Genomic DNA, 25801 nt, shown 5'->3' on the forward strand with positions numbered 1-25801 from the left:
ACTAGAAAAGCTACTAAAGATAGAATGTGATATGCGGTATGTGACATTTCAGAGTTGGTATTTTATCTTTGCAATGGCAAAAAAACAGCCTCTAGAATCGTCATTTTGGTCTCCTTCATGAAAATTAATTCTTTAAAACAAAATTTCAAAAAATTGTGTGACTCTGAAGAGCCTGTAAGTAAGAGCGTTTCTCTGAAGAACAAAAGCTCTCTGTTTATGCACCAGGAATATTCTGGTTTGCATTCAAAACTGTTCTGAGCCATTATATTAGAAAATCTTCCTCTTGGTCTTTGCCATGGCTTTCCCGTGCGAGGCAGTTCCATGGGGCAGTGGTATGAGAATCTGTATTTAATGAGACATACAGAAATCCATTTGTCCACGAAACTTAGTATTTTAACCAAAACTGTACAAAACCAACTTCAGTGTTCTCAATTACCTATTTGATGAGGCTGAAGCAAATTTCCTCCTCTCTACGCAGACATGTGAAAACCTTCCTTAATTTGCTATTAGCTGTTAGTAGGAAGGTAATACACTTGTGTGCTCTAAGTACTAAAATAATTGTTCTTTGTTATTTATCAAAATAGTTTAAAAATATATACAGTGTTCTTGCAATTCTTTTCATTGCCTTTATTAGGGATTACAGATGGTAGTGGGTGAAGCCTAAATACCAAACAGATTATTAAGTCATGCAATCATACTTTAATTGGCAATTTAAGATACATATCTTAATGCTCTTGTTAGATCTTCTACTTTGCAACAACTTCATATTTATCTTCTGCTTTATAGAAAATTACTCAGCGATACCTTTTTGGTAACCAAACCTCAGAGGCCGTGAAAAGCTCCTTTTCCAGACATTTATACATCTACGTTTTGTGAAGGAGTCACTCAATCTGATATTTGTGGTGTTCACATGAGACATCGATACCTTTTAACATATTACTCCTCAAAATTATAGACCTCGCTCGTGTCACTATCTGTATATTGCTAAGTAGGCAAACGCTGAATGATTTTTGGCTCATCACTGCCCTGCTGTAAATGTTTTCTCTAGTTAAATGAGCAGTTTCCAGTGTTAGAGCAGAGAAGTTCATTAGTGCGTTACAAGGATGTTTGTATTAACTTCCATTCTTCACATTGCTAAAACCCTTAGTTAATAGCTGAAAGCTCAGAGACAGTTCACATTCCTTCCTCTGCATGTACAGTTTGTTTTCTCTCTGACGTGCCTTTCCATACAGAACTGTATGGTAACCCTGTTCCCGAAATACTAAAAAAAAAAGCTTGTTCTGAAACTGGTATTTCACTTTTCCCCTAGTTTATTTGAAGGTATTGCTATCATTAATATCTTTGAGTTATAGGTGCTACCTTTTGTTTGAAAATCTCCGAGCACTTTGCAAAAGCGACTAATTCTTTCTTTGGCTTGTTTTGCAAACTCAAGCTGTTGTTTTTCAACCATTCCTTCTAAGTAGCAAACATTCTGCCATCTTTAGAGAAAACTGCATTTCTCTGCTTCGATGGCAGGCAGCAGCATTGAGAAGTAAGTGTGTTACTACTCTATTATCAGATTTATTATTACAGAAAAAGTTTAATGGAATAAACTGATAATTAAATTTGCACCATGGTATGCTATACTGAGACATTTCATTTGTATATTCTTTTTGCAGATCGGAGCCTGGGCAGTTAATTTAGGGCTACATATGAAAAGTCTTCCCAGTCTTAGAGTTTGTTTTTTTTCTTTCTAGACCCTATAAAATGGGGATTGCAGAGCCCTGGCTTAGAGCTGTCAAAGAACTTTTTTGTCTTGTGGCCTGTGATTTGCAAATAAGTTTGTGTTGGAAATGAAAAGTGTTTCTTCTGATGTGTGAAACATAAGAACAGCGTGTTGACCCCAGTTTTCATTTCAGAACACTGTTTTCCTTCTGCCCCTCCTTCTCTCGTTGTAGTATTGAAACTAGGTTATAATTCTGTAAAGCAGCTTTAGTTTTAATAGGTGGGAGTTGCAGTATGTTTAATGCTTTGCTTGATCTTTGTTTATTCAAATGTAGTTAATGACCTTATGGAGTAAGAAAGCCCAGCATCGCAGAGGTGGCTTGCTGCACTGCTGCCTGCCTTGCGCGGCGTTAGCAGCTTTGGAGGCTTTGGAAGTATGTTTGCATCTTGTTTTTGAATTCTGAATTGCAGTTTTGCCGCTTTCAGCTTCCTGGAGAAAGGGTTAGTGAATTCTTTCCTTAAAATGCTATTAGGTGTACCAGAAGGTGAGTAATTTGCATGTGAACTTTTGATATCTCAAGTATATGACTTCTGGGAGAGGAACGTGAGCCAGAGCGCTGCATATATTTTGAATATGTTTTTCTCTGTCTGTGTTGAGATGAGTGTTGGGGAAGCGTGAGATTTTTAGAATTTTTCCGAGGCATCAGTGAAAAATAATGGGGGAAATAACAGATTTGCTGTCACAGCCTGCATATCGTAGGAGTCTAAATTGAGATTTGAAGCAAGTCTCTTTGTGGATGAGGTGTGTTGGGGAAGGATTGTCACGTTATTAGTAAATAATAATGATGAGGGCTGAAAAGCCAGAACTGGGCCTTCTAATAGGGAAGTTGGTATGATTTAACCATTTAACTGAGAAAATACTATTTCTAGAAATTTGGCAGATGTGGTAGTTATTCAGTGGCACCTAGCATCTGCTTTAATCTGCATCTGGAAGTACGATTGCATGAATTTAATTAAAACGTTGTAGTAATTTCATAAACACAGAGTTGGCAGTGTATTTGTCTGACAAGGTAGCTAACGTGTAGAGCAGAGAAAATTCGATATAGTTTATATGTTCACAAAAAATTTGACTTAGATGCTGTATTTTTAAAGGCTGCTTTTACTGTGCCTTTGTAATTAAAAAAAAAAAAAAAAAAAGAGAGAAGACCCATTTTCCAGTTTATTCTCTGTTTTACCACAGGCAGTGAGATACCGGGTATCTGTGCAGACGTGTTATCGAAACACTTACTGAAATGTTAAGAAAAAGTTCTCTGTGCGGCTGAGGCCAGGCCGTGTTAGCACAGCAGCCCCGCAGATGGTGCGAGCGCTACAAAGACCATAGTGTCGACATGGGATTGGGTTTTTTCTCTCCTGGATTGAAAGGCAGGGCTTGTTAAAACTCCGGTGTTTTGTTTTAGCGTTTTTCTAAAAGACCATTGACTTCATTAACGCCTATGAAGGACTAGTTCAGTCAAGACAGGCTCGAAACAGCCGCAGAGCAGCCCACCTCGACGCTCCGCGAGTGTCGGTGGGGTCAGGAGTCGGTGCTGGCTCAGTGGCTGAGGCAGGACTTCATTCATTTATTTAGAGGAGAAGGCAAAAAGCCCATGTCCTGTGGATGTCCCAGTTTCTGCGTGGAACAGAGCGTAACATACTCTTTCCTTACACTAGAAATGCTATTACGTATACTAGACATACCTTTTTTATAAGGGTGCCACAAAGAGTTTGTAACACCATTTTTGACCGCTTGTGCTGAAGCTTGTAATATAACTGCTTGGGGCTGAGACAGGTAATTCAAGATTGTATGCTAGTTTTGGGAGCAAATAGTATGGGCTTGTACAATAGCAAATTATTGGTATTGCTACTTAAAGTAATGTAAAATCCACAAATACTGAGAATGGTGGACATGGTTAAAAAAAAAGAGAGAGAGAAATACATAGCAATATTAATACTCTGCCTGTAAATGAAATGTTGTGATGATCACAAAACCGAAACTGATTTAGCTTTGCAAGCTCATGTCATGGAAATGTAGACTTTTGGGAAACTTGTATTTCTGTAAATGTTTGTGGGTGGGGTTTTGTTTATTTGTTTTTGGTTTTTTGGTACAGATGATCTGTGAAGGAATCCTCACTGGTGCCAGGTTAAAGAGCAGTTTTCCTCTGAGATGGTTCATCCCAGGAAAGTCTCCTTTGTGAGGAGCAAGCTTTCCTTTTTAATGATTGCTTTGTGAGATTAATGTTTTTCTTGACCTGAAGGCGCATTTAACTTTCAAACAAAGTCAAGTGCAAGGCAGTAGAACAGCAGAAGGGGACCTCAACAGAACTATTAGTAGGTTTTGTAATTTATCAGAAAGTTTCAGGCAAATCTGAATTTGAGCAGCCAGTTAGCTCCGAAAGTGTTTTGCCTGGCCCTGTTAGAAGCGAAATCCTGGTTCTGAGTTTCTGACAGCAGCACCATTATCTTTCCTCTGTTCACAAACAGAACTGTGAGACAAGCGAGTTAAAATGAAAAATGAACTCTGAAGATGGTAAATATTTTTTCTATTCATTCTTTTTAAAAAGAAAAAATCTAGTAGGGTTATCCTTGGAGGTTATTTGCTTTTGTCCTTGAAGTGTTGAGGTTCAATTGAGACGATTTGACGTCTCACCTTGAGGTTTATTACAGTTCATCAGAGTCGTAGCAATATTGTTTTAGCAAATGTTTTCCAGACTGTGGGTTGCGTATTGTGTTAGTGGCTGTAAGGACTGTGAAATATTCAGAAGGACTGGCGCTGCAATTAAATAGTGTATACAATGGTACATTTACAGCACTTCTGGAGAACGGCACTGTCAATTCACAGGAGTTCTTAATGGTTTCTTAATGAATATATGGCACGGAGGAGTTCTGGGTGCTTTTGTCAGATCAGCTGCAAGTTTTGAGACGGGACCTTGAAATACGCGAACGCTGTGTCAGTGATAAATGTTAACCACAGCTCTCCATAGAGGAAATAGATGATGTTTAATGGTGTGTGCTGGGTCCAAAATGATTAATTTCAGGTTCAGGCTGCAGAGGTCACCTGGACTCTAGTTGCTGATTCAGCTGTTTTGTACATGACTGTTTCTGACCGTGTGCCGGCCCAGAACAAGCATTTCATCTATGGAAATCCTGACTTTCTTGGAGTGGGAAGCAAAGCTTTCCCTTTATGTTTCTCCCCGCTCCCCCCCTTCCCCCCCATCTCCACCCTGCATCCTTACCAGTTGTTGGGAAGTTTGCTTCCTTGCAATTGTTAATTCTCTATGCATCTTAGAAATAAAGCCTTTATTCCCCAGTTGAGTCGATGGTTGGCTGAACTTCTGGAGCCATACACATTAAAGGTAATATACGCATTAGAGATAACTTGTTGAACATGCCCATAATAAATTGAACTATACTATCATTTCAGAGCTAACTCAGCTTCAGGTGCACTTGACTTAGAGCTGCTGTCCAAACCTCAGCTTCTTCTGAGCGTACAGAAATGGTTTCAGCTGTACTTTGATATATGGGTTGGTTTTGGCAAAGATATTAAATAAGGCAGCCGGTTGTGAAGACGGTGTGTTCTCACATGCAGATTTTGAAGTTTTGCTGCGCTCAAGGATTCTTTGTAGTTAAAAGTATATTTAAGGAAAGTGGTGGTGGGGGGTGTCTCTGTCTTTTTTTTTCTTTGTACAAACTAAGAGATTAGTTTATTAATTACCCTCTCAAAAAATAGATGCCAGTCTCATATATTTCTATTAAGTTTGATGTCAGCGTTCCAGACAGGGAGAGAACACCACAGTTTCCCATATCCTGACCAAGTTTTGTGAGACGATTTTGCACGCCATATCAGCAATACTAAATTGCTACGAGTATTTCAGCACGAGGAGAAGCTGTGGCCTGTTCACCTGGTGAATCCTGTCGGTTCCTCACTACACACTGGGTTTGCTTGTGTTACAGACTTCAGGGAAGCTTTTGTCCCTCAATCTGCTCTGTCTCCTCAGAATACATGGTATAAAGCAACATGCCTTTCTCTGCTTCGTTGCTGTTACTGATTAAATCGCCCTTACGAAGACATCCTTTTCATGCAGCAAACAATACGAAGCATTACCGACTCTCAGCAGTGGCCTTTTCCTTCCATGCGCCTTTCCCTGAAGCATTGGAGGACCTGCGGGTGAGGTCTGTGTGTTTGCTCAGCGGGATCAAACACGGAGACAGCGCTGTTTGCGGACTGCGACAGGCTGAAGTGCAGCAGCTGATGGGAGTTTTCGTTGGGTGAACTCAGTAGCCTGTTTGAACAGCAGAAATTAATCCTCTTCCTGGAGGGGAAGAGGTAATTCGGAGGCGTACGTAGCGCCAGGGTGTCATAGAGCATGCTGTGCGCTCTTTTCAGGGGGAGGCAGGGTGGATTTTTCTCTGAACCAGATGGCCAGTTTCCCAGAAAAGTGCATTAATACTTAGTGGCAAAACCCGGGGACCTTTTTTGATCTTTCTTTTCATTATTGTGCTTAATCTTTCCTTAATCTCTAAGCTGACGTTGTCCGTCCTTTTCTAAGACAGTACATGCTGCTGCAGTCTGCTGTTGGCTGTGACTGATAAATTAGTTCATGGCACTCAAAATGGTATCAAATGATAGATTGTATTCCAGGTTCAGTGGTCTTGGAATAGCAGTGGTGGCAGCCAGCTAATGAAATGACAAAACCCAAGCGCGGCTAGCAACAAGAAAAAGAGGGCTCCTGTGTGACTCTGCAGTGAGCTCAGGCATCGCGGTTAGTGTGACTCGGCAAAGGAAACGAATCTCTTCCTATCAGTATAAAAAGCAAAGCTCCCACTGATACTGATAACAGGCAGCAATGCAATGGAGCAAATAAAACCAGATTGTATTGCATTGACAATGGGAAAAATGCTCTTCTGGCTTTTCCCTCACTGCGTTGTTGTGGAAACTCCCACCCTGCAGATGGCAATCTCCTCTTCCCCTGAGCTTTGCAGCACTTTCAACCTGTGAACCGTGCCCACATTTCTCCCAGATGGGGACCCGCAAGCTGCTGGCCAGAGCTGATGCGGTTAGAACTTGATCAGCTCCAGCTGCTGATTCAAACCTGCTGGGTTCCTGCGGGGTGGGATTGTCCCTCAACAGCTCCTCTCTGTTGACAAGAAACGTGTCCTAGGGTTAAATGACCAGTTGCCCAGTCTCTTTTGATACATCTTCACGGGCTTACCTCTGCTACATTTTGAAAATAATAGGAAGAGTTTGTATAAGTAAGACTATATAGTCTGAGTTGTGGCTGAAAGATTGTGATGGAAGAGACTCATTTTTCCAAGAGAAGCTGAGACGTTTCCTTGGAAATGAGTGAAAGTAACTATAACCTGTAATGAGGGACCTGCGTGAGCCAGTTGGACTCAGAGCCTGAGGATTTTTGTCGTTCTATTTCTTGGCTAATGCCGTATGTAATTACTATGTGTGTAGTATTTGATGCTTCAGTATATACATAGTATATACATAGAATTTTTCTGTTTGTTTTATTTCTTGGATAATACCATATGTAATTACTATGTGTGTAGTATTTGATGCTTCAGTATATACATAGTATACATAATATATATATATATAGTGTATATATATATTGTGTTATAATGTTATATAGCACTATGTACAGTAACCCCCTGGGGGCTAGGAAGGGAGAGGAATGAGACCAGGACATGTTGACAGCTATAGCATCAGCGTTACGAGATATTATAATGGGAATGTCTAATTGAAAATCTCATTTGTCCTCACTGTTTAATGATCCCGGAGGCTGGAAGAAACCCGCCTCACAGCAGTACGGTCCGGTGGTGACTCAGGAGGTCCTGCAGCACTTCACTTGCCTTTCCGCTGTAGTCCTGGCTCAGGAGGTCACACGGAGCAGCAGCATGAAAAAGCTTCTGCTGAAGAAGACCCTACTGCTCCCAATAAAACGTTTATTTTTCTTGCATATAAATCATATAATATATAGGAGCTTATGTTTTTTTCAAGAAATAACTGTGTGTGTAATTTCTCTGGCAAGACTGTACTCCATTCCTGCTTCTTCCCCTCAGCTCTCCCCTCCCCGTGCTGAAGGCTGCTTCTGAATGAGCAGGGGAGGGAAGCGCTTGAAAGCGAGAGAGAGACGCCTTCGGAAGCAGAGCGCGTTATGTCTTCCACCCTTGTTGGACTGAACGTCTGCAGAATGCAGGTGTAAAATAAATAGAAACACAAGTCTGGGACAGGAAAAGAAACTGGACGTTTTGGAGATGCAAATGTTAATCTTTGTAATACCTTAAAGTATTAAAAGTATGTCGTCTTGTCTCCCCCTTAGATTGCAAACAGTCGATGAGGGAAGAAGAGGGGACAGTAACTATGAACAGGAGGGGAGCTATCAAGCAAGCCAAAATCCACTACATCAAAAATCATGAATTTATTGCTACCTTCTTTGGACAACCTACATTTTGTTCTGTCTGCAAAGACTTTGTATGGTAAGAAGGAAACGCTAAGCTTCCTCCATCCACAAAGGCTAAATAATTGCAAAATTTGCTCCAGGTATATTGAGGCAAAACATGACACGTGTTGGGAAGTGGAAATAATGTATTTACTAAGAGCATTGTTATACCTAAGAACTATAGTTGTCTCTTCCACATTAAAAAATAGAACTTGAACATTTTTACCACAGAAATAATTGGCAAAAATTTCATCAGCATCAAATGAGATCTGGCCCCTTATCAACAGCAGCTCTTTCACGAGAGTGAGAGGGGTGGATCGGAGAAAACAGTGCTCAGACTTTGAGATGTGAAGCGGCTGATAGCAGAGTAAAGACCCCCTGAGAGCAAAAAGCTGGATCTCTTTCACAGTAAAGCCATTTTCATGTAAGTCAGATCAGGAGGATTTCCCGTGTGATTGAAACCTTGTCTGTTCTGGGTTTCCCTCCTAAATTGCTGGTTATGGAAACACGCTACCGTATCTTCTAAACCTTGCCTTCCTAAGAGAGGATTCTGAATAGCAGAAGTTAGACCAGTTTTTTAATTTGAACAACTATTCCTATAGGCAAAGGATTGATTGGTGGACGTGGTAAAAATAAAAAAAAAAACCAAACACCTTTTATTCCAGCAAATACATGCTTTCATGGTTTATTTCTTTATCATTTGTTTTTCAGGGGACTCAACAAGCAGGGATACAAATGTAGGCGTAAGTTAATTCTACTTTTTTCTTCTACTGTTTTTCACGTTAATGTGTAGATTTAATAGTTACTGTTGAAAAAATCTTCTGAAAATGTGCGTGGCACAGTGTACCATCACCATAGGTAGTAGCAGATATTAAACAGTGGTTTTGCATGATAACGTAAAGCTGTCTAATTATGATTCCTACCTCAGTTTTTAGTATCAAGATTTCGACTTAGCTGTTCTTCTCATTAGCGTGTAGTGCAGTTGAAAACTTGCACTCATTTATGAGAGCGGTTTTTAGGAAACCCTTTCTAAAATAAATTACAATTATTGATGGGTTTTACAGCTGAATTGAAAAGCACTTTTGACTTAGCGTAGATCTCTCTGCATTACTCGAAACAGTAGGGGAGATACCAAAGGGTAAAACTCCAAAGCAGAATATTATCCTTCTGTTATCAAATGCTGGTGGCATTTCCTAATGGCAGCAGATTTAGTTTAGAAATAGAGGTCACATAAAAAGAAAATGTGGGGGAAGCTGCTTTAAAAAGTTCATCACCTTGATTGATAGAAAAGAAATGTTTTGGTGTATATAGTACGACGTAAAGGAGTGTGTTTTTCACATTGTGCTGTGAAATGTGAACGCCTCATCCCGTGTGTTTATTATCTGAAGGAATCCTTTTTTTTCTTGTGCATGTCTTGAAGAATGCAATGCAGCTATTCATAAGAAATGTATTGATAAAATCATTGGGAGGTGCACTGGTACTGCAGCCAACAGCAGGGACACGATGGTAAGAGCTGGAACAGTATTTTGAGTGTAATTATTACATTAAACACCCCTGGTTTAACAAAACCTCGTATAGAAAAGGCCAGGTCCATTTGGGAGGCGCTTGGCTGTACAACCCAAGCGACTGTCTTTCGAAGATTATACGTGATGTGTAATGGATGAAACTTTAAAGCAAGAAAAGTAACTAAAAGCCCTGCAAGGGGGTGGGTGGTATTTGATGGGCAGGTTCTTTCCCTGCTAGACAAGGGATGTTAAGACTGGGGTATTCAAGATAAAATTGTTATAGATTTATGATACCCAAGCCGTTTTTTGTAAAAAGCTGGTCCTGTTTTGGGTGGAGTGCCTCACCCCTCTCCTGGTCCTCAGTTTCAGAAGGAACGTTTCAACATTGACATGCCTCATCGCTTCAAAGTTTACAACTACATGAGCCCTACCTTCTGTGACCACTGCGGCAGCCTGCTCTGGGGGCTGGTCAAACAAGGACTCAAATGTGAAGGTAGGGAGGCGGCGGGAGGGCAGCTGGGACCTCTCCCAGCTTTTCCAGTGTTCAGACGCCCACTAGAGATGAGCTATGGCTACACACAGTGCGTTTCTAGATGTGCATTGTATAGAACGGGGTTCATCTCATGCACGCGTGGTTGAAAAAGCTTTTGCACTCAAGAGAGACAACCGGGCACTTGGCTCGTGTGAGAGCTCAGCCAAGGCGAGCTTCTCATGGAGTCACGGAACGTGCTGTGGAGGTGTAATCTTGAGTATCATCAAAATTACTACTTTGGGAATAGCTGGAATTTGGTGAGTCTGACTCAAGGTAGCACGTAAAAGTGTGTTGAAAGTGTTTACTGTAAATGCTGTTTTATAACTCCCCCACAAAAAGGCGAGATGATCTTTATTGTAACAGATTTTGACAATAAAGTAATAATGATTGGATTTTTCTCCTTTTGAACAATTTTTGTAGCCTTCACTGAGGTAAATATTAAAACTGTAATTTTTATTAACAATGATAGATCCACGTCCAATCTGGTCTTATAACAAGGTTTCTGAACTGCACATAGAAACAGCCCTTCTTGGTGTAATGTCAGACAGTATTTTTCTGATGCTTTTATAACCATCCTTACATTTCTTTTAGAATGTGGGATGAATGTACATCACAAATGCCAGAAGAAGGTGGCAAACTTATGTGGAATAAACCAGAAGTTGCTAGCTGAAGCTTTAAATCAAGTTAGCCAGGTATGCTAAAGATATGTACTGGAGTTAATAATAAAAAAGAAAAGTTTGGCCTCCCGTCATGTTACATTTAACAGCTATAGTTATAAGTATTTCTAAAGTAATAATGCACGTGTGATTTCAAATGTTCCCTTCCTCCACAGAAATCTACACGAAGGTCCGATTCTGGATCTGTAGAAAGTGTTGGTATTTATCAAGATTTTGATAAGAAACCTAGAGGTCCAGGGGGAGATACGACAGGTGAGAAAAACTACAATGTTTTAATTTAGCCATTTACCTACCGGACTACACAAACTTAACAATTTAAGTAGTTATTCATTCTTGCCTTATGTTAGACAATTTCTTTTGTTGGTTTGTTGTTTTTTTAATAAGCACTGTTAAAAAAAAAAAGCATGTATTTCTTTTTACCTTCTCCCAGCCACGCAAAATGCTTAGATAACTTTTGACAAATGCCTGCAGGTTCGACTCCCTGAGCACACCCACCTTGCTGCAAAATGCCTGATTTGCTCACTGCCGCCCAGTTCCCCGTGACGGAGCTGGAGGATGCTTCCCTAACCAGCCACGCGCGTACAACACGCTTCCCTCCCTCCTGCAACTGAAATGTCAGGCACATTGCTAATTATCTTGATTTGTTCACCAACCAATTTGGAACCAATGACAAGTGCTCTCTATTTTAGGGTGCGAATAGCCAACACACTACTTGAAATTAAATGGCTGAAATAGTTTTAAGTAGTACCCGGAATCCTATCTGTACAGCTTCAGAGTAAAGTTTAGTTGTTTTGCTTTGTTTTTTACAATTGCTGAAGAGTTCTAGCATTGTATAAGCCTTATTTTCGTAACTGCTAACCTATGATGATTTATGCAAAACTAAATGCAACAGTAGAAGGAACATTTTACCAGAGGGGAATCACCAGGCTCAGTAAGAGATAATGGGTGGTACAGGATTTTGTATATTCATCCACGTGTTGGACTAATTCTCTTGAAATGCCGAGTAAGAAAATTATGTTGATATACTTTATCATACTTGTTCTGGTTTGCCAGAACAGAGGAGAAAAAAAAAAAAAAAAAAAAAAAGAAAAACTCTTGCAAAGGTGGTTTGGTTCAATAGTAATTCAGGGTGCAGCTGCTGTGATTCCTCCCTGGGTTGCTGCAGATGCGGGGCAGCTTGTGGGGCGCACGCAGCATCATCTCACAGTTATCGTCAGTGTCTCGATAGTGACCCAGCAGATCCATGCAGTGGAGGTCAAAAAAAAAAAGTACGGTTATTAATTTTAGGATATAACCAGGATTAACCTGCATGATCGTGCTGCTTAGCCAGCATTTGAGCATAAAGAAGATCTTTTTACAGCCTCTCTGCATAGGCTGAGGAACTAGCCTGTTCTTTTAAAAGAAGAAAAATAATTTGTCGACAGGCAGCCCTTGCAAAGTATGTTTTTCTACAAATTCTGCTCTGATTCTTGGGAAATTAGGGGAAAGCGCCTTTGATTTTTATAATGCCTGTCTTAAGTATTGCTTAAGCCCAGCATTAGAAACAATCACAGATTCAATTCAAATCCAACACTTCCCAGTGTGCTCACGTAATTTAAACTTTGTTATAAACTTCAGGATTTGACCCTTATGTTTAGATTCACCAGTATTCCAGCAGCAGATGCACTGAAATAGCATGGCAGTCCTTAATTCTTAGTGGGCGATCTGAGTCATGCAGTATTTCTGCATCTATTGAACTTTAAACTCCCTCTTTCCATTAGCAGATAGCAGCGAGTACGATAAACTCTGGGAGGGAAGCACAGCCAAGACAGCGTCACGAATTGCAAGCAGGAGAAAATTCAACATAGACAGCTTTGTCTTCCATAAAGTACTAGGGAAAGGAAGTTTTGGAAAGGTACGTAACAAACTTACGGAGCTTGAGGTGACTGCTTTGCTTTGATCCCTGCCATGTGATGGGCTATTTCCGTTAACCAGAAAGGTCTTGGGTAGATAATCTTTTAACAGAATTGAATACAGCCATCTTTGTCAAAGACACGACAAATTCATCACTGGAGCCTTGTCTAAACTCAAAAGTGTTCATAATGCACAATGTTTTTTCTGTTATTTAGGATCAAGGCAGAGGAATTGCCCTTTATGCACCGCAGTGCAAAAGGATATTTTATGCTCTGTATAGCAACAGCCTGATAATGCTCCAGCGCAATGGCCGGGCGGGTGTGGGAGAGCAGCGTCACTTCTACCCACGCTGTCTGTCCCCTCGTGTCTGTGAAAATACAGCTCTAACGAAGGAAGAGCCTTTCCACGTCTTCTTTTCATACACTCACAAGACATCGACAGAAAAACGGTCCTGGAAGCTGCTGTGCCAGTGTTACCTGGTCCTTGAGCCCCATCTCCTCATCTCTGTGCCCAGCAACTTCGCCTGCCCAAATCTCACCCATCTTTTCCATTTAAATCCTTTCTAATTGTCATTGCACCTGCTATAAACACCTCTGACTTTCCCTTACTGATACCACCAGCTACAGTCTTTCCTCCACGTGCTGTCATCTCTTATTTTTTGTAGGTTCTGCTTGCTGAGCTCAAAGGGAAGAATGAATTCTTTGCTATCAAAGCTCTGAAAAAAGACGTGGTGCTAATTGATGATGACGTGGAATGTACCATGGTGGAAAAGCGGGTTCTCGCGCTTGCATGGGAAAATCCCTTTCTCACACATCTTTACTGCACGTTTCAGACAAAGGTAGGAAAAAGCCCAATGGCAACAGCAACACAACAAATTTGGCCTCTTAATGGATGCTGTTACTGGCAGTCAAGTCAAAGTAACTTAGTGATGCAAGGATTAAATTTCCTTTTCTTGTGCTCTGTGCAGTAGTTCACAGGCCGTGTGGAAAGTAAATAGGAGTATGACCCCCACATACATTGATGAGAACAGAATGAGATCAGGAAAACATCTATGCAATCTGGAACGAGATAAGAGGCAGTTTAATTTAAGTCCTTGATCTTAACTTTACCCTCAGTGAGGGGGGGGGGGGGGGGGAAAGACTGACAGAAGTAGAAGTCAGTAAGTCTGTTTAAATATATATTTTTATGAAGCCTAGAACTCCATAGAATACAAAATCAGCGATTTAGCTTTGCAATACAAGACCAGACTACTCAAATCTGTAGGACCCTCACACTCTTAAGGGTGCATGAAACAGGAATATTCAGGAGAGGAGGAAAAGTGGCTGCTTGGTCCCCAGCAGCTGCATCGCCACATCATACACGGTTGCAATAGCACAGTAATTTTTCCATTCTCTGGTCACTTGCAAACAGGATCATCTGTTCTTCGTTATGGAGTTCCTGAATGGGGGAGACCTGATGTTCCACATACAAGACAAGGGGCGTTTCGATCTCTACAGAGCAACGTAAGTCCGCACCCCATCAGGCCCCATCTCCGTGAATCATTTTAGTCTCTAGTTCTGCACCACTTACCTGCAGCCTCTCACCCAAGTTTCAGTGGCTGAGGAGTGAAGAGGTATTTCTAGGCACTGTTTAATCCAGTGAAGAAGCTCACTTAATGATGCATGGAGCTGGAGTTTCTTAATTTACGTGTGTGATGTTTTACTTCATGGGATGGTTGTACCTAGAGATGCTAAAAGTAAACTGCAACACAAGCCAGCAACGAAAAGGAAAAGGTACAGCTTCGGTGTCTCTTAAGGCAGTATTTTGATGGAAAAATTGGAAAACAGCATGGGGAAAAAAACCCAATGCTTGTATTATTTACTAGTATTGCTAAATTGACATGACAGTACAGCAGGAAAACCTGCGCATTCCACAAGATACTAACACAATGGGTAAGCACTTCGTTTAGCACGTGCAATTGTGTCAGTTACCTACGGCTTAAAGATCACTGCAGCTGAAGGCGTAAAAGATGCAAAAATATCATTGTCACTTTACCTATCATCATTTTTTAGTTTTAGGTCAGTTTCTACCTCTCTCACCCCAAAGCAGGAGGGTTTTAATTGTACCATTGAAGGGGAGCGCGCAAGACCTTAGATGTAAGAGCGCAGGGTAGTGGAGCCGCCCGTCAGCAGCGGTGCGATTGTATGACCAGGCTGGAAAAATCCCGTGTGTCGCTGGGTGCAGTACCACGGGACACTGACTGGACGGGATCAGATCAAGGGGTCTGGCGTAAATCATGGCTGGCAGCAGCCAGTTTTATAGGTCAGGGCCAGCTCCCTTCCCACTCTCCCCAGCAACAAACTGGCAAAGCCCCTCCAGCTTACCTCCATTCCTGCAAAAGTCTGTGTATTTGGCAGCCTCTGTACCTATTCCTGAAGTCTCGGGTCCACGTTCGTTCTGCTATGCAGAAGTGGAAATAATTTTATATCTGTTCAATTAAAAAAAAAAAAGAGAAAAAAGAAAAAAGCTTTTAACACATTTTGGGGGTGGGGAAAGTATTCTTTTAGCATCTTCCTTCATGTGCTCTGGATTATCGCCTCCTTTTTGGAGGAGAATGCCCCTGAAGAGATGCGGCTGGGCAGGTGCGGGGGGAGCTAGGTGAGCTCTAACTCTGCCGTTAGCGCCCAGTCCCTCCGAAAGCAATCCTGCCAGTACGGAGCTCCCAGAGCCTGTCTTTCAAAAGCCATGTGTGTATCACCAAAAATGTACAAAGGCTATTAAAGAGTAGAAAAGGGACATTGTTCCCAAATAGAAGTGGATTGAAGCATTAAGGCAAGTTGCTGTCGTGTCCCCTCTACTGTTTGGCATTAGATACTACATGTGTGGGGAAGGGATTAACTTGCAATTTACAGCACCCAGCTATAGAAATACAGGTATATTAGTATTTAAAGAAGTGTACGGTACTTCTCACTCCATGAAGCGACACATACGGCAGCTCTTCCGGCCAGTTGCACTGACTCTGTTTTCACTGAGCAAGACAGATTAAAAGATGTTTTGGTCTTTTCAGGTTTTATGGAGCTGAAATTTTATGTGGGCTACAGTTTCTTCACAGCAAAGGCATTATTTATAGGTGAGTACCAGCTACCTCCAGCGCGGGACCTGTGAATTGTCTTAGCACTTCATGCGTCTTTGAATTGCGGATTGATGTAGCGAGTCAAAACTGTCAGACAGCTTTTCCAAGGGCATTAACATGCCGGAGATGAATCTATATCTGTGTGGTTTTCTTCCTTGGCAACCAGAATGATGGAATGTTATTTGTGTTACACAAAAGCGGGTTTGTTTCAGTTATTTTTAAACACTCCTTCAAATCATGACTCTGTTTATTTTGGAGGCAAGGGAGAGGGTCCTTGAGGCTATCAATTCTCCTGGCCTTGTGAAAACCACCGAGGTGAAAGTTGTCTGGTTTTCCCTCCCATGGAAACCAGGATATTGATGCCTCTGCCTCACCAGGTTGAAACATCAGGGGCCAGATCCCGATCAGCTGCTAAATACCCAGGCTACAAGCGATCAGAAGTTTATTTTAATGTAGTTTCTGCCTCAATTTCCTTTCTCCAGCCTTTTCACCCCACCCCCAGCTTCAAAGCACCAGTTGGTAACTGCTTGCTCAGGTTGCTCTTACCTCTGTCACGCACGGGTGCAGAGAACAACGGCTGTTGTTCTTGAGAGCCAGTTACACAACGCCCCCAAACATCTGCTGTTGTCCGTCTCTACAGACACAGGAAACCTCTGCTGGAGCATCCATCCTTCAAGGCAATTTGCTGAAGTGAGAGACTAGTAAAAAAGTGTTTCTTAAGAGGATAAACATTACAGGGATCCTCCCTGGGGAAGAAAGGTGATTGTTACGAGCCCGTCTGCCTCTCGGAGAAGACAGCCATAACCCAGGAAGGTTCATGCACCCAACTGTATTCCCACTGCCGCCCGCAGGTTTTTGTACAGGAAAGGACTGAACTCCAGGCTCCGTTGTCATCAGCACAAAATCCTTCCATCCCAGATTTTCTAGACAAGTTTAGGCTCACTGTTAAATTTCCCTACGTTAAATTCGAATGTTCCTGGAGGGAGATTTCATAGTGTGAAATATTTTTAGAGAAGCAATACCATTTTCTAACAGGACACCAGCAAAACCAAAGGTACTTTCTTTTCCTCCCCCCTCTCCCCCAGAACACTTACCAGTATAATCCCAGACCCTGACTTGGAGCAGTTTTAGGTAGGCCTTGCACGTAAGCGCACATCCTTACAGATTTTAGAACTTGCTGTAGGTAGGGAAGTGCAGTGCCCAAAGTTACCAGGAGTTTTCCCCATCTCAAATATATTCGATTTACTCGGGTGAACAGCAGCTGATGTCCAAACAGGGAAGGATTTATGGTGCGTTGCATTAGATTCAGGGACTTTTGGTTTGAGCTGCAGCTCACGGTCTGAGCAGTGCAAGTAGCTGATACTGGGAACTTAAGGCACCAAGGAGAAAAGACTGCCCTGTTCTCACCTAAAATTAGCTGCTCTAGTCAAGTCTTTCTTGGTAAGCAGAAGGGCTGTTCAGTTTCTCTTCAGCCTGCCCTCCTCGGTATGTGCTTTTGCAGCCAGATGGACAAAAAAATGCATCCCGGCCAAAGGGAGGGAATGTAGCTTTTGGAAACTGCTGTTAAAAAGCTTTTACTTGATTGAATAGCGTTATTGTGAACATAGACGTGAATAGGAGACTTCACAGACCGTGCCCACAACACATGAACCTTCTCGTGCTGTAACCAGGAACAAGCCACAGGTAGTATTAAAAGCTGGGCACGCTTCAAACGTTCACGCTCCTGCCAACAAACCTTCTTTTGAGCGACGGAGTTGGTGCGGCACCGCCGTGTCAGCTGGTGGGGCATCAACTGGCGCCTCCTTCCGGGAGCAACAGAAGCACCGGCTCTGCTTGTGGATCTGCAAGCAAACATTGAGGACTGTAAGGTCACGCACTAGAAATACACCTCAGCCTCTTATTTACTCTGACAAGTGAGAATTCTTCCCTTCTCCCTACCGCCTTCAAGGACAAGAGTACTGTTTTGTATGTATTGTGTTGATGGATGATAATTTTCTTGAAAAGCCTCTTTGTATGGTGTAGGGTAGGCGTTTATCAGGGAAGAAGCTGCATCCATCTGAACACAAAAATGACTCCCTTGGCTTTAGAACCTAACTCTTTTTTTTTTTTTTTTAAACACTTTTTGCAGAGACCTAAAACTGGACAATGTGATGCTTGATAAAGAAGGCCACATCAAAATAGCTGACTTTGGAATGTGCAAAGAAAACGTTGTTGGCGAGAACAAGGCGAGCACTTTCTGCGGGACCCCAGACTACATCGCTCCCGAGGTCAGTATCTCACTGCCGCGTGCCGCAGGGACGGGTTTAATACACTGATGTTAGAGCAGCCACTGTGATTAAATCTCCCTTTGTAGGCTAACAGTTCAGAAATGTAAATAGTAATAGCTAAAAGTCTAATTAGCACAGAAAAAAAGCATTAAATCTGAGTTCTCTGTAGAAGGTAGAGAAGGCTGCAAGTTTAAAAAACCATGGTTATTTAGAAGTTAACGGAGAAAATTTCTGAATGAGAGCAAAGACCCCTCCATGACCTGTGCACGTTTCCACGCACAGCAGCCAAAGATAAAACTACAGATGTGCATCAGTGTCAACAATTTGTCACACCCCCCCTTAAATATCCCAGTTATTAAAGATTCTCTCTTAAAATCCCTCTTCTGTTTTTTTGGTATATATTGCTGCCTTTTACTAATTACTTGTATTTCTTCCTCTGCGCTTCTGTGGAACAAGATCCTGCTAGGTTTGAGGTACACGTTCTCGGTGGACTGGTGGTCATTTGGGGTCCTGCTGTACGAGATGCTTATTGGGCAATCCCCTTTCCATGGGGATGACGAAGATGAATTGTTTGAGTCAATCCGAGTAGACACCCCTCACTACCCACGCTGGATCACCAAGGAATCAAAAGATATCTTAGAAAAGGTAGGACTGCTATTCAATGAGTCGCGGTACCATATTTGTCCAGGGAGGGACAAATCTAGGCTTTTAAAAGGAGCCGGTTATCAGCAAGCAAATTCCTTTTACAGATGGAAAGTTCAGGCCAGCTTAATTGCTAATGGTCTGTTTACCGTTAGCAACTTTTGTTCTTTTAGCAGTATATCCATCGTTCTTCCAGTGCCACCTACCTTTTGAGCAGACGTAAGGCTTTACCGGGTTCTCTTCTCTTGCAGCTATTTGAAAGGGATCCAACAAGACGACTTGGGGTCACTGGGAGTATCAGAGACCACCCTTTCTTCAAAACCATCAACTGGGCGGCGCTAGAGAAGAGGGAGGTGGACCCTCCTTTCAGGCCCAAAGTGGTACGTGGGTTCTTCTTTGTTCCGCAGCAGCGCTGCAAATGGCAACCTGGGGGTGAGGTGTCATTTCTCGAACTATCCCACTGCAAGTTTCTCCTCACGTTTTATAAATGAGAGAGTTACGTATCTCAAACCCCATTGTTCTTGGATGGTTCAGGTATAAGAAGGTGAACTATATGCCTCCGACTACCCTGAAATCATCTTATTAAGACTGTCTTCCTACCCTCTCTCAGGGAGCCTCTTTACTACTACAATCTTCATTAAAATCAACTAATAGTTCTGATAGCCATTCTTCTTAAGTCTTTAGAACGTTGGAAAAATACAATGTTTTATATGCCCCAATGTTGGAAATGTTGATAGCTTCTTGCCTTCTTGTCTTCTGGAAGTCCATGCGGGAAAAGGACCCATAACTTGGGGCTAACTCAGGCGGTCACTGCCCACAGGCATCCTCGACGAGCATTAACTAAGAGTGTTCCAAACTCAGCCGTCAGTCTGCAAGTGGGCAAAAAGATGCATTCTCTGTACTGCTTGGCCTCACGTTACCTGAAAAAACCCCTCAAGAACAGACTGCGTTACTCTCAGTCTGTATCACCGTGGGATGCTGCTATTTCATCTCACTTGGTTAAAAATCCAAACCAGTTTCCCTCCACCCTGTTACTGGTACAGGTAAAATGATCTCAAGTCTCTTTAACGTGTACTTACATACTCGAGGGAGGAGAGCTCTCCTGGGCGAAACCAGAAAACTTCACGTTGCATGTTCCCATAGAAGTGGGAACTCTGGAAACACAGGGATCCTACAGACAGTAACCTCTGGAGGTTCAGAATGTAAGACATGGCCTTCAGTAACGTCAATTTTTACAAAACGTGCACAAATATTTTATCCACACACAAAGCAGCTGCAACAAGGCATCGCTTTTTCCTCTGAACAAGTACCGACCGCAAAACGCTTTCAGGAATTTGAAAGTTTTGGTTAATGGCTAGAAATGCTGGGCTTAATATTAAAGTGCTGCTTTGCTTTTGTCAATAGAGAATCTTTGGATAATTCCAGGAAACGTTATCGCAAATACAGCTGGTTCTTCTCCAACGTGATCTGGTGCTATTTGTTTTCTACTAACAATAAGCAACTGCCCAATTATAATCTTATACTGTTGTTAAAATACGCAAAAAGGAGATTTTTCTTTAAAGGGGAGGAGGGAGAGAGCTCAAGAAGTAACTTTCTAACCTTTCGTGTTTAAGCCATTTATTCTGGAAGAAGTGACAAAGCTTGTCTCAAACCGTCTTCTCTCTGTTTAACGCAGAAATCAGCAAGCGACTACAACAACTTTGACAGAGAATTTCTGAGCGAGAAGCCAAAATTGTCTTACAGCGACAAAAACCTGATCGAGTCCATGGATCAGTCTGCATTTGATGGATTTTCTTTTATTAACCCTAAATTTGAACAGATCTTAGAAAAGTAAGTCTCCTAAACAGAAACGGACTTTAAAGCAGGGTTAAATGTTATAAACCGAAAACTCCCAAGTGCTAAGTGTTACGTGTTCCAACGGTGTTGTCGATACTTCAGAATAATACACAGTAGTGTGATTAATGATGTCCAACTGCTGATTTATTGGCAGTGTTCTTTTATGCATGGTTGGGTTTAAGGTATGTGAATCATGTGCATTATTTTCTCTATTTGGGAAAATGTAAATTCTGTTTGGTACTTGAATGTAGTTATATATGTATATGCTGTATATTTTGCTCGAGAGAAGACATTGGGAAACAGAAGATGTCTTTTTAAAAAACGTGTTTGAGCCCTTGGTTCTTTTATTTGTCTTCAATTAAAAGGAAGTTACATTAAACTTTCATTCGTGTCTTTGTGATACTTTTTTTTTCTAGAATATATAAACTCCAGTTGTCTTTAAACTACAGTAAAAAATACTAGTTTTTAAGCCCCGATCAGTTTGTCCAACAGTTATACAAATGCTACCGACCTCTCGGGAGCACCCTGTAGCTTCTGGGTAGTTTCACACTTAATCCTCCTGCAAGAGCAGGAGAAAGGTATCACCCACCCACCCCTCCATAAAGACTCAAAAAAATACAGTGCCGCCTTTGTTCTCCTTCTAAAACCAGCTCTAGCTTATTGTTAGAATTCAAGTAATTGTTAGAATTCAATAGAAGACATCCACTGACTTGGATGTCATCGAAGCGCACAGCGGATCGCGGCTGGACCACTCAGAACACAGTTGGCATTTCCAAACAGAGCGGGTTTGCCTGGATACCGGCGCAGGCCCTTACACGACCCCCCCCCTGAGAGGAGGGACACGCGCTACTCTGCGAGTTGGTGTTTTTTTTTTTTCTTCAAGTAACCTACTAAATCACTTCTGCTTTGCCATTTCTCATCAGAAAGTGCTGGATGCTTGTACCCAAGCAAAAAGCTTGTTGTTGCCAGCAGCTCTGGGTAGGTGGAGGGCAAGAAGTTGTAATAAATTATAAGAAGTAGTAATTGTTGCTCGCGGGAAGGTTTGCTCACTGCACTTACCTGCTTTGCTCTGGAGTAACAGCGGGCCATACGGCTCAGGGACCTCCTCGCTGAACTACTGTGCCCGAGGGCTACCTGGCCAACGGCAAACAGATGGGTTTGCTCAAGCACCATGGTCTGGGCCATCCTTGTGCTACAGGGAGATGGGGGTATTAAAGAATTTTGTCCAAAACACAGCCTAAAAGTTCTAGAACAAACAGACGGAATTACCTCCCACACAAACAGAAATACACGGTAGAGCTAAATACAAGGAAAACGCTCCTTCCACCTGGCGGAGGAGACAGACGTGGTTACCGCCCAAGAGCATCCAGTGAGCAACAAGACGTGAACATTTGAATACACAATCCTAAACCACAAAGTAGTAATTAATTTTGTCCTTATCCTTCAGAAAGCAGCATCGTGCTGTTGGTTTTCAGCTTTCTCAAAAAAGCAGCAGCATTTGGAAGACACTATAAGAAGAGTGTAGCTTTCGGAGCAAATCAGATCTTAAAACACCAATGACCAGGTAAAATCAATAAAGTCTTACCTTCCTCCTCTGTTGCGTGCAAATCTTGACTTGTATTTATTTGATACCTTCTTCCAACTTCTTCCTCAGTTACCGAGTTTGTTACTTTAATTATTTGTCAGAGCAAAGCAATTGACGGGAGTAAATAAATTAATTCTTAGGCCTATGTCTAAGCTCTCTTAATCAAGCGACAATTCCTATGCTTCCGAAAGCTGTGGAAACCCGCTGACCTGGCACTTCAGCTACTGCCAACGGGCACGGAAAGAAACACGCATCAGCCCACGTCCTAGCATTTGATCTTTATTACTTGGATCAAAGGTCAAACGGTTACATTTGCCTGAAAGATTACGACAAAGGCCAACGATGTAAGAAAAGACAGTTTAATCCCATTTGAGAGACTGCATCTGAGCTAGCGAGTGCATTAACAGTCCGAAGGCAGTAAAATAAACACGGGTACAAATACACAAGGTCAGGACGCTGTCGGTGACGGTTCGGTCAGGGGTGAGGGACGAGCGCAGCTTTTAGACAGTGACCGTAATCTGCAATTCTCGGCAGCGCCTTTCCGGAGAGGTGGCGACACCCCAGGGAGAACCCATCACACGCTTCAAATCTACATTCGTTACCTGCACTTGCTCTCGCCCGCTAGGAAGGGTGGGATGCAGTGGATGCAGTCAGTGATTTAGTACCTTCCTAAAGCAGAACACACAACTTCATGGGTTTTTTTTTTTTTCCCCCTCTTCAAGTATCAGCATAACAGTTTATTTACACTTGTTTACAATTCTTTTTTACTGAACACCCAACTTAGTAAAACACTCACCACAGTACATTCAAAAGCAGTATATTCAAAAATACCTACTATACATAAAACATTTAGCCTTAAGGAATTTTACAGCACCTCTGAAAGTTGGGAGAGGTAAAACAAAGGAAGGGAGAGAGGGGAGACAGCTCCAGCCGTGCCGCCAGCCAAGGGAAGGAGTCCTCGGGCTCAGCTCTTGCCAGAGGAAACCTCTCCTTCCACCACGTTTCTTCAGCCAGGTCCCAGCTGAAGAAATACCGCAGCCTGCCCGTAAAACCCCGCTTTCCTAACACGGTCTCCTGGGATTTGCCCTCTGTAACCATGGATAAACTCTCGACTTTCTCAATTTAAAAACTGTTTAACAATTCCCGGTCACGGCCGGCCAGCGGAGGTCCAGAGGAGCGAGAGCTGCCTGGAGCACAGCCCGGCTTTCCCACGCTGAACACGCAGCACATCGGGAGGGGAAATCGCTTCTACGTTTTTGCCACGCAGGTGGCCTTGGTAACTACGCATCAATAAATTAACTTCTCCGAGTAGCTGCGTGGTCTCTCTCCTCACACAACAACTACGGACACAGCTGAATTAATAAAGACGTGAAATGGGGGTCAGGGCACGCGTGGATCGCACACACAAAGCTTTAGACGGCAGCGCTTGAAGCAAGTGTTTCTGGTCGCTCCGTACCCTACGCATTCCTCCTCTGCAACGGAACCAGCGATACGGTATGGCTTACTTCCAGAGCGGAATATATTGCTGAAATTAGCTTATTGAAACAAATCACAACAGCAGCATGTTATTTTATAAACCCTGCACAAACAGAAGACAATTTAGCCCTCGCCTGCAAAACTATGTTACACGGGTCTGGTATTTCACACAGGAATTAAGAAAAAAACCAACCCTAAACAACAAAACAAACAAACCCCAAAACATACACGGTAAAAGCTCAATGAATGGAACAGAAAGAAGTCCTTAGAAAAAACACAGTCCAACTACCGAAGAATAGTTCTCCTCATTTCCGAACTAAGAGCCAGCAGCGGTGCTGGCAGCTCGCTTCAGGCGTCTGGTAACACACACACAGAATACACGTTCATTTAGTACAGTTAAAAGCTCGTGGCCTCGACAGACATAGAAAATTCCATTTTTAGCACTGGAGTTTCACGAGGTATAAAAGAGCATCAAAGAACTGGGATAGCGGAAGGTGCTTAAAAACAACATGAAAAACACACAAGGCAGGTGTGCCCACCTTAAAAGTAATTTCAGAATTTACCTGGTGTTTTTCTCGCATGAGCTGTTAGAAGGGTTAAACTCCACCTAACCTTTCTGTACTCTTTCCTGATGTACGTATTAAATGTGGCTATAAGAGAGAAACATAGACTTTTATGTTGAAATTCATTCCAAAAATTGCCTAAAAAAAAAATTTAAAGATGACAGCACTAATAAGACAAGCAGCTTCTCCAGCCCTTGACAGTCGGAATCCTTTTTCCCCTCCCTTCCAGCCTCAGAAAAGCCGCTCATCCCCTCCTGTAACTCCAGCAGAAGGGACGACACTCCTCCTCTCTCGATGCGTTCCTGCTACCTGTACTCACACTCACGTCCCCCACTTTAGACCGTGTTTTCCACGGCCCTCCAAAATACAGCTGGCTCCTGGAAAATGTTAAAATCTTGCTAAAACAGCAGAATCTTTCAGGTGGCAAACCCAGCTTTATTTTTCGAGGGGAAAGTCTCCCCATTTCAGAAAAACTCAAGTTATAGTTGGCAAACCAAAGCTTAATTTAAAACACAGAAAAGCTATCGGAGCTGCCAGGCTTTCCCATTTAAGTAGTTTTGCAACATGAAGCCTCCAATGCTCAAAATGTAGAATTTCACCTATGTTAAACACGCCATCAAAAAAATCTCCATGTAATTCTAGGCAATCATTCACAGTAAAAATGAGAGGAACTCTTAGAAAAACACTTAAAAAAGAAAGTAAAATCTAGTTAAAATCTGACAGTAAAATTGACACGGGCAATTAACCATCTTGCAGTATCCACAGATGAACAATAAAACCCACTGAAACTGCACAAGTTTACATACGAAAAATCTAAAACCGACTCTTAACTCTGCTTCCCAGAAATCTTTTTACTTGATACCTTTCGGCACTGGGGGTTATCCAGAACTACAGGTTTTCTCCAAAGAAGCCGAATCACATTCGAAATGTCTTAAAAGTGAAGGGGAGGCGCGTTGGTTCCAACTCGCTCGGCGACACCTTCTCCATTCTCCGGGCCCTGAGCTGCTACTGGTAAGCTCTTGCGCTGGAGGACGGGCTGCTGCCCCGGGGACGGGAGCTATAGGTGGTTAGGTACTGTCCTCAAAGCTTCTTCTCTTGACCGATCCACACCAACATTCTGCAAAGTTAAAGACAAAAAAAAAAAAAAAAAAAAAAAGATTTTAAAGCAAGGGTCTTGTGGTCAGCCGTAATTTTGCCTAACACACGGCTATTACACGCGGCAAAAAGATGAGCGAGTTTTAACGCTTATTTCTTCAAGATGTTTTGTAAAAGGCACAGAAAGGTCCCAGCCCGTGAGCAGAAGGCAGGAGCAGGCTTACACCTCGTCCCAGCCACGACGCACTTTGCAGAGCCCGAGTCCCTCAGATATCTAAACACAGGCTCTCTGCTGCCAGGGAACCAGCATCTTTAAGACATGTATTAGACCGGGTCCGGTAAGACAATCAGTCTCTGTACACCATACGCAGGTCACAACGTTATGTTTTCTAAGACTTGTTTTCCTTCAACCACCGCTTTTAACCACGT

The 25801-nt window shown here is 42.4% G+C and overlaps 2 protein-coding genes across 6 annotated transcripts in view; one reads left to right on the forward strand and one right to left on the reverse strand.

Annotated features, from left to right (window-relative positions):
- Window positions 1-21032, forward strand: part of PRKCD (protein kinase C delta) — a 65570-nt gene extending 44538 nt beyond the window's left edge. For 2 of the 4 annotated variants that reach the window (XM_054216327.1, XM_054216326.1), the window contains exons 5-18: window positions 8070-8226; window positions 8901-8932; window positions 9610-9695; window positions 10058-10187; window positions 10818-10918; window positions 11059-11155; window positions 12664-12797; window positions 13461-13634; window positions 14207-14298; window positions 15843-15905; window positions 18037-18175; window positions 18632-18820; window positions 19069-19197; window positions 20493-21032. In XM_054216327.1, coding sequence (XP_054072302.1) covers window positions 8070-8226; window positions 8901-8932; window positions 9610-9695; window positions 10058-10187; window positions 10818-10918; window positions 11059-11155; window positions 12664-12797; window positions 13461-13634; window positions 14207-14298; window positions 15843-15905; window positions 18037-18175; window positions 18632-18820; window positions 19069-19197; window positions 20493-20651 — 1682 coding nt within the window. In that variant the 3' untranslated portion in view covers window positions 20652-21032. Of the gene's footprint in view, window positions 1-2098; window positions 2206-8069; window positions 8227-8900; window positions 8933-9609; window positions 9696-10057; window positions 10188-10817; window positions 10919-11058; window positions 11156-12663; window positions 12798-13460; window positions 13635-14206; window positions 14299-15842; window positions 15906-18036; window positions 18176-18631; window positions 18821-19068; window positions 19198-20492 lie in introns of those variants that run through there. The other 2 variants (XM_054216329.1, XM_054216328.1) reach the window with 2 other exon arrangements.
- Window positions 21033-21831: 799 nt separating this feature from the next.
- The window catches only part of LOC128915648 (6-phosphofructo-2-kinase/fructose-2,6-bisphosphatase 4), a 53794-nt gene continuing 49824 nt past the window's right edge, over window positions 21832-25801 (reverse strand). For both annotated transcript variants that reach the window (XM_054216320.1, XM_054216318.1), the window contains exon 14: window positions 21832-25394. In XM_054216320.1, coding sequence (XP_054072295.1) covers window positions 25335-25394 — 60 coding nt within the window. In that variant the 3' untranslated portion in view covers window positions 21832-25334. The remainder of the gene's footprint in view (window positions 25395-25801) is intronic.

Source organism: Rissa tridactyla, chromosome 10 (assembly GCF_028500815.1).
Source record: "Rissa tridactyla isolate bRisTri1 chromosome 10, bRisTri1.patW.cur.20221130, whole genome shotgun sequence".
NCBI lineage: Eukaryota > Metazoa > Chordata > Aves > Charadriiformes > Laridae > Rissa > Rissa tridactyla.